General features: G+C 46.7%; 1 protein-coding gene across 1 annotated transcript in view; it reads right to left on the bottom strand.

The window, feature by feature from the left end:
• The window catches only part of LOC144498427 (synaptotagmin-A), a 461,824-nt gene that overhangs the window by 21,263 nt on the left and 426,498 nt on the right, over positions 1–14,063 (bottom strand). Inside the window, exon 7 of the mRNA XM_078219520.1 lies at positions 12,828–12,995. Within this exon, the coding sequence (XP_078075646.1) occupies positions 12,828–12,995 (168 nt within the window). The remainder of the gene's footprint in view (positions 1–12,827; positions 12,996–14,063) is intronic.

Genomic DNA, 14,063 nt, shown 5'->3' with positions numbered 1-14,063 from the left:
AACCCGCACATCTTTGAACGGGTGCGGGTTAGGTTGATTGGCCATGCTAAATTGCCCCTTAGTGTCAGGGGATTAGATGGGTAAATACATGGGGTTATGGGGATTGGGCCGGGTGGAATTGTGGTCGGTGCAGACTCGATGGGGCGAATGGCCTCCTTCTGCACTGCAGGAATTCAATGATTGTATGATTCTAATGTGCCAGGAGTGCTGAGAGAAACATGTGTTAGTGAGGAACTGAAGGAAATCAGCATTAGTAGAGAAATAGTTTTGGGAAATTGATGGGATTGAAGGTGGATAAATTTCCAGGGTTTGATAATCTTCATCCCCGAGTATTTAAGGAAGTGGCCCTGGAAATAGTAGAACCATTGGTGGTTATTTTCCAAACTTTTTGGACTCTGGACTGGTTCCTACAGATTGGAGGGTAGCTAATGTAAGCCCACGATTCAAAAAGGGAGATAGAGAGAAAACAGGGAACTGTAGACCAGTGAGCCTAACGTTGGTACTGGGGAAGTTGTTAGAGTCCATTATCAAGGATTTCATAACTTGGTCACTGAAAGTAAGCGTGCAGGTACAGCAGGCAGTAAAGAAGGCAAATGGTATGTTGGCCTTCATAGTGAGAGGATTTGAGTATCGGGATAGGGATGTTTTGCTGCAATTGTATAGGGCGTTGGTGAGGCCACACCTGGAATATTGTGTGCAGTTTTGGTGTCCTTATCTGAGGAAGGATGTCCTTGCTGTAGAGGGAGTGCAGTGAATGTTTACCAGGCTGATTCCTGGGATGTCAAATCTGTCATATGAGGAGAGACTAAATCAGTTAGGATTATATTTACTGGAGTTTAGAAGGGTGAGAGAGGATCTCATAGAAACTTATAACATTCTAACAGGGTTAGACAGGGTAGACTCAGAAAGAATGTTCCCAATGGTGGGGGAGTCCAGAACAAGGGGTCATAGTTTGAGGATAAGGGGTAAACCTTTCAGAACTGAGGTGAGGAGAAATTTCTTCACCCAGAGGGTGGAGAATGTGTGGAATTCACTACCACAGAAAGTAGTTGAGGACAAAACGTTGTGTGATTTCAAGAAGGAATTAGATATAGCTCTTGGGGCTAAAGGGATTAGGGGATATGGGGGGAAGGGAGGGATCAGGATATTGAATTTGATGATCAGTCATGATCAAAATGAATGGCAGAGCAGGCTCGAAGGGCCAAATGGCCTCCTCCTGTTTCCAGTTTCAATGTTTCTATTTGCAAATCTGCCACTTATTCAGCCATAAAATTCATTCCTGCACATTGGTCCTGGAGATAGCACTCTCTCTCTGAGTCAGAAGGCTATGGGTTAAGGCTCCACTCCAGAAATTTGACCACATAATTCAGCTGACACGGTGGCATGTGGCTAGCACTGCTGTCTCACAGCGCCAGGGACTTGGGTTCAAGTCTGACTTTGGGTGATGGTCTGTGTGGAGTCTGCACGTTCTCCCCGTGTCTGCGTGGGTTTCCTCCGGGTGCTCTGGTTTCCTCCCACAGTCCAAAGATGTGCAGGTTAGGTTGATTGGCCGTGCTAAATTGCCCCTTAGTGTCCCAGGCCAGGGGTAAATATGTGGGGTACAGCATATGTCGGGTCTGGGTGGCATGGTCTGTCGGAGAGTCAGTGCAGACTCAATGGGCCGAATGGTCCCTCCTGCACTGTAGGGATTCTATGGTGAGGCTGACATTCCTAATGCAGCACTAATGGAGTTCTGCACTGTTGGAGGTGCCGTCTTTCAGTGGAGGCATTAAACAAAGGCATTGTGAGTCTCTCTAACAGACAGGAAAGAGAATATCCCCAGTGTGCTGCCATTATCTATCCTTCAGGAGATATTTATTTCATTGTTGTTTGCCGGAGCTCTCAGTGCACTGATTGGCTGTGATGTTTCCCGACATTATAATAATGACCATGTTTCAAAAAGTATTTTAAAGACTGGATAATGGGGCTGTTCTTACGTCAGGAAGACGCCACAGAAATGTCATTTCTTTTAATTCCAGAAATCCTTGTTCTTAATTCCAATGGAAAACGTTTATATCTGGAATGGCCGAATTTGGTTTGGTATCAGTAACTCAGCGAGTGCCAGAGTTAGAGCTTCGCTGATCCAAACCATCTCCTGAACTTGAACATACAACACAGGCAGCAAGAAAGTGCTGCAGTGTCAGAGGTACCTGTCTTTGGATGAAACATTAAACTAGAACTCCAAAGGCATGCTGTAGTCGATCTGACAGGGCTAAGTTAGGAGCAGTGCATAGTTCTGGCCAATTGCCCCTCTCCATCCAACCTTCGACCTGTGAGTGCTTGGCTCAGATTTTTGCAAAGCCAGGAAGACTCCACGGACTTTCAGTAATGAGGGGTGGGATCTGGATGTCTCGCTCTCTATTTTCAACAGATCTACCTTTCCCTGCCGTTGTGGCGGGGACGGGTGTGGTGATGGTGGTGATCCACACATTCGGTAGGGCCATTTGAAGACAGTGCTTGCTGCATTTATACTGGCCCCATTTTGGATGCTTCCGGGGTCTTAACCTGCAGTGTGGGAATCACAAATTTGTGGATTAGATATGAATGTACTTGAAGGATGGATAGGGTCAGTTTAACTTTTGTGATCTGAAATTATTTAAATCCCCAGCCCTTTAAAAATGAAAAATACTCTTATATTAAATAATTCTTTTTTAACATATCCTTTAGGGCTCTTTATGGCCACATGGCTGATTTCCAAATCTACAATTATCTCAGCAGGTTTCCTGAGTTCACATTTTCATTAACAAGTTAAGGAGCCTATTAAAGGATTAGCTGTCTTTAACAAAGAACAAAGAACAAAGAACAAAGAACAAAGAACAAAGAACAATACAGCACAGGAACAGGCCCTTCGGCCCTCCAAGCCCGCGCCGCTCCCCGGTCCAGGATTGAATCCTGAATCCAGGATCCCCGCCCAATTTTCCAGCCTATCTACATACCAATATCCTATCCACCGAGCTGTCCCTCACAGCTATGATGCTTTGTTCATTACAACCTATTAACTTACCCCCACCCCCCCATTCCAGACCATGTGATCTCCAGGGAGAGGCGAAAACCCAGAGTGAAAAACCCCAGGGCCAATATGGGGAAAAAAAAAAAAAATCTGGGAAATTCCTCTCCGACCCCCTGAGGCGATCGAAACGAGTCCAGGAGATCACAATGGCCCCGATCGGAAAATGCTTCCCAACCCTAGTCATTTCCACTTCCACGAACACCATATGAATTCCCTGCCCCCGAGACAGGTTCCCAACTATCCGCAGTCTCACTCTGTACTGGCACCAGCAAGATGATCGTAGAATGAAGCCTTGAAACGAGAAACCAGGAACAATTAGCCCGCGCCGCTCCCTGGTCCAAACTAGACCACTCTTTTGTATCCCTCCATTCCCACTCCGTTCATATAGCTGTCTAGATAAGTCTTAAACGTTCCCAGTGTGTCCGCCTCCACCACCTTGCCCGGCAACACATTCCAGGCCCCCACGACCCTCTGTGTGAAATATGTCCTTCTGATATCTGTGTTAAACCTCCCCCCCTTCACCTTGAACCTATGACCCCTCGTGAACGTCACCACCGACCCGGGGAAAAGCTTCCCACCGTTCACCCTATCTATGCCTTTCATAATTTTATACACCTCTATTAAGTCTCCCCTCATCCTCCGTCTTTCCAAGGAGAACAACCCCAGTTTCCCCAATCTCTCCTCATAACCAAGCCCCTCCATACCAGGCAACATCCTGGTAAACCTCCTCTGTACTCTCTCCAAAGCCTCCACGTCCTTCTGGTAGTGTGGCGACCAGAACTGGACGCAGTATTCCAAATGCGGCCGAACCAACGTTCTATACATCTGCAACATCAGACCCCAACTTTTATACTCTATGCCCCGTCCTATAAAGGCAAGCATGCCATATGCCTTCTTCACCACCTTCTCCACCTGTGACGTCACCTTCAAAGATCTGTGGACTTGCACACCCAGGTCCCTCTGCGTCTCTACACCCTTTATGGTTCTTCCATTTATCGTGTAGCTCCTCCCTACATTATTCCCACCAAAATGCATCACTTCGCATTTATCAGGATTGAACTCCATCTGCCATTTCCTTGCCCAAATTTCCAGCCTATCTATATCCTTCTGTAGCCTCTGACAATGTTCCTCACTATCTGCAAGTCCTGCCAGTTTTGTGTCGTCCGCAAACTTACTGATCACCCCAGTTACTCCTTCTTCCAGATCATTTATATAAATCACAAACAGCAGAGGTCCCAATACAGAGCCCTGCGGTACACCACTAGTCACAGGCCTCCAGCCGGAAAAAGACCCTTCCACTACCACCCTCTGTCTTCTATGACCAAGCCAGTTCTCCACCCATCTAGCCACCTCCCCCTTTATCCCATGGGATCCAACCTTTTTCACTAGCCTACCATGAGGGACTTTGTCAAACGCTTTACTAAAGTCCATATAGACAACATCCACGGCCCTTCCTTCGTCAACCATTTTGGTCACTTCTTCAAAAAACACCACCAGGTTCGTGAGGCATGACCTCCCTCTCACAAAACCATGTTGACTATCGTTAATGAGTTTATTCCTTTCTAAATGCGCATACATCCTATCTTTAAGAATCTTCTCCAACAACTTCCCCACCACGGACGTCAAGCTCACCGGCCTATAATTACCCGGGTTATCCTTCCTACCCTTCTTAAATAACGGGACCACATTAGCTATCCTCCAATCCTCTGGGACCTCACCTGTGTCCAGTGACGAGACAAAGATTTGCGTCAGAGGCCCAACAATTTCACCTCTCGTCTCCCTGAGCAGCCTTGGATAGATTCCATCAGGCCCTGGGGATTTGTCAGTCTTTATATTCTCTAACAAACCTAACACTTCCTCCTTTGTAATGGAGATTTTCTCCAACGGTTCAACACTCCCCTCCGAGACACTCCCAGTCAACACATCCCTCTCCTTAGTGAATACCGACGCAAAGTATTCATTTAGGATCTCCCCTACCTCTTTGGGCTCCAAGCATAAGTCCCCACTTTTGTCCCTGAGAGGTCCGATTTTTTCCCTTACAACCCTTTTGTTCCTAACGTATGAATAAAATGCCTTGGGATTCTCCTTAATCCTGTCCGCCAAGAACATTTCGTGACCCCTTTTTGCTCTTCTAATTCCCCGTTTGAGTATTTTCCTACTTTCATTATACTCCTCCAGAGCTCCCTCCGTTTTTAGCTGCTTGGACCTAACATACGCCTCTCTTTTCCTTTTGACCAGTCCCTCAATTTCCCTGGTTATCCACGGTTCTCTAATCCTACCCTTCCTATCCTTCTTTTTTACAGGCACATGCTTGTCCTGTAGCCCTAACAACCGTTCCTTAAAAGACTGCCACATACCAGATGTGGATTTACCCTCAAACAGCCTCTCCCAATCAAGAGCTGCCAATTTCTGCCTGATCCCAATAAAGTTAGCCTTCCCCCAATCCAACACCTTACCCTTGGGACACCACTCATCCTTTTCCATCACTATCCTAAAGCTAACAGAATTGTGGTCACTATTTGCCACATGTTCCCCGACCAAAACTTTGAAGACCTGACCGGGCTCATTCCCCAGCACCAGGTCCAGTATAGCCCCCTCTCTAGTTGGGCTGTCCACATATTGTTCCAACGAACCCTCCTGTACACATTTTACAAATGCCTCCCCATCCAGAGTCCCTGCCCTCAGCGATTTCCAGTCTATACCAGGGAAATTGAAGTCTCCCACTACAACAACCCTATATTTCCTGCACCTATCCAGTATCTCCTGACATATCCATTCTTCCACTTCCCTTGGGCTGTTGGGGGGCCTGTAGTACACCCCCAACATAGTGACTGCGCCTTTCCTGTTTCTAAGCTCCACCCAGAGTGACTCGCTACACGACTCCTCCGAATTGTCCTCCCTCTGCACCGCTGTAATATGCTCTCCAACCAATACCGCTACTCCCCCACCTCTTTTGGCCCCTCCTCTGTCTCGCCTAAAACACTTGTACCCTGGAATATTCAGCTGCCAGTCCTGTCCCTCTTTCAACCAAGTCTCCGTCACCGCAACCACATCCAAATTCCTCGTGCGCATTAAGGCCCCAAGTTCGTCTGTTTTACCTGCTACGCTCCTTGCATTGAAGTATAAGCACTCCAGACCCCCAGGCTCAGTGAGGTCGTCCTCCCCCAGAGTGCTCTTCTTCTTTGCCAGCCTTGTCCCAGCCCCAAGCTCGTCCCCAGCCACCACACTTATAGACCTAATTATCTTAACGTGGGTCTGAATAGAAGTTTGCTTGTTTTTATAAGAGGTTAAGCACTTGAGATTTTAAAATAAAGCTTTGCATGGGTTTTCAAGAATGGGAGGCATCTATAAGGTACAAAAATGTTTAAACGTAAAGTCGTCATAGTCCCAGATGACTACAGGCTGCTCTCCCCCTCAAAGAGAACTGACTGGTGGTGATTTAACCTGAGGATCACCACACCTCAGGCAAGGGACAAGGTTGAGAAGGAGGGGCCTTCATGAATAACCTTAGCCGGTACGAGAATTGAACCCATGCTGTTGGGTGTCACTCTGCATCACTAACCAGCTGTCCAGCCAACTGAGTGTATATATCTGTCTGTGTGAACATGATGGTGAGCTTGATGAAGAAGAAGATGATGAAGAGGAGGATGAGGATGAAGAGGAAGACCTTCTGGTGCAGAAGGTGAAGTCGCATGACTTGGTGAGGCCGCAGCTGGGATACTGTGTGCAGTATTGGTCCCCTTATTTGCGGAAGGATATATTGGCCTTGGAGGGAGTGCAGAGAAGGTTCACCAGGTTGATACCAGAGATGAGGGGTGTTGATTATGAGGAGAGACTGAGCAGATTGGGTTTGTACTCGTTGGAATTTAGAAGGCTGAGGGGGGATATTATAGAGACCTATAAGATAATGAAGGGGCTGGATAGGGTAGAGGTGGAGAGATTCTTTCCACTTAGAAAGGAAACTAGAACTAGAGGGCACAGCCTCAAAATAAAGGGGGGTCAGTTTAGGACAGAGTTGAGGAAGAACTTCTTCTCTCAGAGGGTGGTGAATCTCTGGAATTCTCTGCTCACTGAAGTGGTGGAGGCTACCTCGTTGAATATGTTTAAATCACGGATAGATGGATTCCTGATCGGTAAGGGAATTAGGGGTTATAGGGATCAGGCGGGTAAGTGGAACTGATCCACTTCAGATCAGCCATGATCTTATTGAATGGGCGGGGCAGGCTCGAGGGGCTAGATGGCCTACTCCTGCTCCTATTTCTTATGTTCTTATGCATGGGATCAGAGGTGAGCTGGCAAGGTGGATACAAAACTGGCTCGGTCATAGAAGACAGAGGGTAGCAGTGGAAAGGTGCATTTCTGAATGGAGGGCTGTGACAAGTGGTGTTCCTCAGGGATCAGTGCTGGGACCTTTGCTGTTTGTAATACATATAAATGATTTGGAGGAAAATGTAACTGGATTGGTTAGTAGGTTTGTGGACGACATAAAGGTTGGTGGATTTGCGGATAGCGATGAGGACCGTCAAAGGATACAGCAGGACATAGATCAGTTGGAGACTTGGGCAGAGAGATGGCAGATGGAGTTTAATCCAGACAAATGTGAGGTAATGCATTTTGGAAGGTCTAATAGTTAGGAAAGATACCGTAAATGGTAACACCACTGAATGTCAAGGGGAGATGGTGATTGCCTGGCACTTCTGTGGCGTAAACTTTACTTAATAATGTTACAACAATCCAGCTAAAGTTTAACCAGTGTTTTATCATAACTCGCACCAAGTCCCTTCAGCCCATCAATCACAATCCCCTTAAGAGTATTGATAGGCAGAGGGATCTGGGTGTACAGGTACACAGGTCACTGAAAGTGGCAATGCAGGTGGAGAAGGTAATCAAGAAGGCATATGGCATGCTTGCCTTCATCGGCCAGGGTACTGGGTTTAAAAATGGGCAAGTCATGTTGCAGCTTTATAGAACCTTAGTTAGGCCGCACTTGGAATATCGTGTTGCAGCCAATTAGTACCGGACCTGGGCAACGAGGGATGGACAATGCTGGAGCTCTCAGATTAAAGCCTTTCCACAAAGTCCCCACAACACAAACCCTTCCCAGAGCTGAACCTGGCAATGCACCAGCATTTCCCAAAACCTTTCACATGAACCATGTTCCAGCTTCTTTTTCCTCTCATCTCGTCTCTCTCGTCCCATTTCCTTTTCTCTCTTTCCTCCCATTCCCACCCTTTCCCTTGTTATCTCTTTCCTCCCCCTGCTGCTGCTGTGTGTCGCTCTCTCCAATGGCTCATCTCATCTGATTTTGTCACTTGGCTTCCCTTTGGTCTCGGCTGGGAACATTTCTCAATGCCACGGCAAGCTACCGCAAGCTCTTGCATGAAACCAAATTCATTTTTGTCGAAGCTGCGTGCTAATAATACTGCCCGTGACAACAAGGGTGTTGATCTGAACGATATCCTGTCGGATGCTTCTGAATGATTGGACAGGGCGGATGAAAAGATGCAAAACAAAACTCCAGCTGAGAGGATCATAAATAATCAGACAAATAAAGTGAGTGAGAGTGCCTTCCAATTATTGTCAGTGGATGAAGTCAGGACAGCACCGTATTCAGAGGATCTAGAGTGCTTTCCTGAATTTATTACGTAATTGGTGACTTCTCATGCGTAACTTCTCTGATCAGGAAAAACAGCAAATTCTGGACAATATAGACAAACAGGAAAAATGCTGAGAAATTCTCTCAACTCCGTGATATAATCCTGGGAAGGAGTGTTACCTTCTCATGATTCGTTGCTGGATACACTTCGCTATCCCAACGTAATGCCCCAGTGTCGTCTACAACAGGGGATAACGCAGAGGATCAGAAAAAGGTTTCAATCCATGGCTTTGGTGCAAAAGTCACAGTGCAGTGTTTGACTGCTTTACTGTCACACCCGACTCCAGGTAGCCAACTCATCTCAGCTTCAAGATTCTGGTAAATCTCCTCTGCATCTGAAAGTGCGCTACCCAAATTGGGCATATTTACTTAACTCTTTCAGAGGGCATGGGTGTCGCTGGCTAGACCAGAATTTATTGCCCACCCCTAACTACCCTTGAGGAGGTGGTGGTGAGCTGCCTTCTTGAACCGCTGCAGTCCGTAAGGTGTAGGCACACCCACAGTGCTGTTAGGGAGGGAGTTCCAGGATTTTGACCCAGCGACAGTGAAGGAATGGCTGATATATTTCCAAACCCAGATGTTGAGTGGCTTGGAGGAGAACTTGCAGATGATGATGTTCCCATGTGTCTGGTACCTTTGTCTTTTGAGGTGGTAGCGTTCGTGGGTTTGGAAGGTGATACCTAAGAAGCTTTGATGAGTTGTTGCGGTACATCTTGTAGATGGCACAGACTGTTGCTACTGTGCATTGGTGGTGGAGGGATTGAATGTTTGTGGATGGGATGCCAATCAAGTGGGCTACTTTGTCCTGGATGGTGTTGCATTTCTTGAGTGTTGTTGGAGCTGCTCTCATCCAGGCAAGTGGGGAGTATTCCATCACGTGGGCGGCACGGTAGCACAGTGGTTAGCACTGCTGCTTCACAGCTCCGGGGTCCCGGGTTCGATTCCCGGCTCGGGTCACTGTCTGTGTGGAGTTTGCACATTCTCCTCGTGTCTGCGTGGGTTTCCTCCGGGTGCTCCGGTTTCCTCCCACAGTACAAAGATGTGCGGGTTAGGTTGATTGGCCAGGTTAAAAATTGCCCCTTAGAGTCCTGGGATGTGTAGGTTTGAGGGATTAGCGGGTAAATATGTGGGGGTAGGGCCTGGATGGGATTGTGGTCGGTGCAGACTCGATGGGCCGAATGGCCTCCTTCTGCACTGTAGGATTTCTATGATTCTATGATTTCTATGATCACACTCCTGAATTGTGCCTTGTAGATGGTGGACAGGCTATGGAGAATCAGGAGATGAGTTACTCACCGCAGTATTCCCAGCCTCTGACCTGCTCTTGTAGCCACAGTGTTTATATGATTTGTTCAGTTCAATTTCTGGTCAATGGTAACCCTCAGGATGTTAATAGTGGAATATTCAGTGATGGTAACACCACTGAATGTCAAGAGGAGAAGGTGATTGCCTGGCACTTCTGTGGCATAAATGTTACTTCATAATGTTACAACAATCCAGCTAAAGTTTAACCAGTGTTTTATCATAACTCGCACCAAGTCCCTTCAGCCCATCAATCACAATCCCCTCCCCCTCCAGTGTTCACTGTCCTGCACTTTCTCCTAGTCCCACTTGATCATCCCAACTTCCCTTTTCCTTACTATTGTCAGCCATGCTGTCAGTTGCCTCTGTTCTAAACTCTGGAATTCCCTCCCTAAAATCCTCCACCTCTCTTCCTTTATGATGCTCCTTAAAACCCACCTTTGGCCAACCTTCTTGCCACCAGTCCTAATATTGGGTGGTATGGTGACAGTGCACTTTGTTAACCACCTGGGCATGTTTTACAAGAGGGCTATATAAATGCATTGGCAACAGACGAGCGACCTGTTCCAGGAATTGCTCACTATGGAAACAACTGAAAGTCTGTCCTAGTGCACCACTAGTTGCAGGAAGAGAATTGGAATTGAATATGAATGTGTACTCTTGTTATAAAGGTTTGTCATCCCTTTCCTCTCCTGTACACTGTTTCTTCTGAAGGAACTCTTCAAAATGCAGCTAATGAAAATACAACAAAACTTACTCCAACTTATAAATCAAAGAAAGGGTTTAATAAAGAAACATCATTACTCCAAACTTGGGGCCTCACCCTGGGCCACTCCAAGCTCCCCACAATTCTACATAGCTCCTTATTTATAGTGAATCAGCTGGTCAGCTGACTATTACATCACTCTGTAATTGGTTCCATAGTTTACTAGGTCAGCTGACCCTTACATCTTGTTCCCATTGGTCACATTACATCCAATACAAAGCTGTCACTGGTTACATTCTAACATCCACTGGGCTTTTATTTAAAAAGTCAAGGATCATGAAGACTACTTTTAGAGTCATTATCAACTTATCCAATTAAAATTTGCCACAAAAACACACTTTGATTATCGCTGACTGTCACGGGACTGAACTGATTACCTAGGTCATGTGACCATCATTGGTGTCCCCCCCCCCACACACACACACACAAAACCACAATGGAAATTCTTCATTAAAAAAATGGACATTGTCAAGAACTCCTGAAACCGAGGCAACCACAATGAAACTGCAATGTCCTGTTTTGATTGGCCCTGCCCATTGCAGTTAGACCCTCACTCCTGAGGAGTTACTGATCTGCCTCGAGGCTGTCAAGTAAAGTAAGAGAGAAAGAACTTGCATTGATATCATAACTTTCACAATTTCAGCATGTTCCAAAGCTCTGTACGGACAGTGAAATACTTGTGAAATGTAGCCACAGTTACAGCACAGAAAACGGGCCAATCAATTACATACAGCTGGAGTTCTGAAACAGCAATGTGATAATGACTCGATAATTGGCCCAAATCTCCCCATCAAGGTGGTTCTGACCTTATCAGACACAATAACGACTCACGTATCTCCCTGTGATCTTTCTGATGGAGGCTCCTGCAGAACTCACTCAATGGAGGAAACGTTGGCGGGAGCCGAGTAGAGAATGTGAGCAGAAACCACGTCCCGTCTTACAGCACTCGCTGTAACTTCTCAGTGTGTTAGAGTGTAAGAGTACAGGAGCGAATGGGTGAGGGAATGGGTGTGTGTGACGATGTGTGATTCGATAGGGTGGGTGAGGGGCTATGGTGCCAGCTGGTTTGGCTGATAGATGCATCAGGTGGCAGCTGGGTAGGGTGGTGAGGTTGAGTCAGGTTGGGTCCATTGGGGAGGGGGGGGGGCATTGAGGAGTGGGTCAGGGTGGGAGACGGGTGTTGGGGGGTGTCAGTTGGTGGGAGCTGGTCAACTTGGGTCAGGAAGGAGTTTTAGGGGTCAGGAGAAAGTCAGGTGGTGGGGGTTAGTCAGGTCAGATCGGAGGCTGGAGGGGCTGAAGGGGTGGGGGAATGTGGGGTGTGTCAGTTGGATAGTTACCCAGGAGTTAGACTAGGATTTTCCTGTCTAACATTTCCTACAGAACTGTCCAGGTAAGCAATTCAAACCCACTGAAGGCCCTGACCCTAACTTCGGGGAGGTTGCCGTCTGCATGTGTGTGTGTGTGTGTGTGTGTGTGTGTATATGTGTGTGGGGGGGGTGGGGGGTGGGGGGGGGGTGGGGTTTGGGGAATTGCCCATTAAAAGTTGGCAAGTGAATTTCGATTGGCCCAGGTCTTGCCATGCAGAAAGCAATGGGATATCTGCGCTCCCTGAGCTCCTATTTAATTAAAAAAAGATACAAAGAACATAGAACATAGAACAGTACAGCACAGAACAGGCCCTTCAGCCCACGATGTTGTGCCGAGCTTTATCTGAAACCAAGATCAAGCTATCCCACTCCCTATCATCCTGGTGTGCTCCATGTGCCTATCCAATAACCGCTTAAATGTTCCTAAAGTGTCTGACTCCACTATCACTGCAAATCAAAGCTCGAACATATCCCTTTTGTTTGCCCAAAGGCTCATTTACACTTGCTCGAAGCTACTCAGGGACTCATACTCATGGACCTATCCTCTGCAGGCAAGAGGAACATGTCCAGGCACTGCACCTTATATCAATCAAACAAAAGTGAGATGGACACCAGCTCTCTGCTGCATTCTCTATGGCCACAGCATAATTCCACATGTGGTGCCTGTACGATATTCAGGATACTAACCTCCTCTTTCTCAGCTCCTTGCAGGTCCCTCCACTCCTCAGTAACGTGGCCAAAGTCCACCGTATTCATCAGCACTTTCGCTTCCCCAATGACATCGTGCTTGGAGAATCGATCAAAGTCATAAACCGCCATCACCAGAGTTTTTCCTCCAAGTTCTGAGTATGGAATCTGAGAAAATCCAAAATAACTTAGCCTGAGTGAGAAGCTTGCATCATTACAGAATTACACAGATTGTATGACACACACGCACAACTCAGCCGCAGTTGGTTCATGTCAGTGTTTATGCTCCACACTTGTCTCCTTCATCTCACCCTGTCATCTCATTCTTCTCATTCTTTTTCCCTCTGTTAAAGCTATTTATTTCAATTACTCCCTGTGACCGTGAATTCTGTATTCAAACCACTCTCTTGGTAAAGAAGTTTATTTTGAATTCTCTGATGTATTTATTGCAAAAGAATTAGATTTTAAAAGTAAAGAAGTGTTATTACAATTGTATAAGGCATTGGTGAGACCACACCTGGAATATTGTGTCCAGTTTTAGTCTCCTCACCTGAGGAAGGATGTGGTGGCATTGGACGCAGTTCAGAGGAAGTTCACCAGACTGATTCCGGGGATGAAAGGGCCGTCGTACGAGGAATGTTTAAATGGATTGGGCTTGTACTGATATATAAAATGCTAAAGAGGATTGACAAGGTGGACGTTGAACAGATGTTTCCCCTTGTGGGACAGTCTCGAACAAGAGGTCATAGATATAGAATGAGAGGAGTTAGGTTCAAAACTGAGATGAGGAGAAGCTGCTTCTCTCAGAGGGTTGTGAATCTGTGGAACACGCTGCCCAGAGCACACTGGAGGAAGAATCAATCAACTGATTCAAGGGAGAGATAGATATGATTCTGATGAAAAGGGCGATGGGGAGCAGGCAGGAAAATGGAGTTGAGACTAGGAGAAGATCAGCCATGATCAGGTTAAATGGTGGAACGGGCTCGAAGGGCTGAATTGTCCACTCCCACTCCTAATTCCAATGTTTCTTGTTCCTAATGGCTGTGCCACCCTTCCCAAAGCTAACAGTGTCATGGGGTATGGGGAGAGTGTGTGAGTATGATGTTGAGATAAAGGATCAGCCATGATCATATTGAATGGCAGAGCAGGCCTGAAGGGCCGAATGGCCTACTCCCGCTCCTAATTCCGATGTTCCTATCTTCCCATTGGTGAGTATTTTGACATCCAAGGCCCTCA

This window comes from Mustelus asterias, chromosome 9 (genome assembly GCF_964213995.1).
Source record: "Mustelus asterias chromosome 9, sMusAst1.hap1.1, whole genome shotgun sequence".
Taxonomy (NCBI): domain Eukaryota; kingdom Metazoa; phylum Chordata; class Chondrichthyes; order Carcharhiniformes; family Triakidae; genus Mustelus; species Mustelus asterias.
This window is presented reverse-complemented; position numbering and strand designations above follow the sequence as displayed.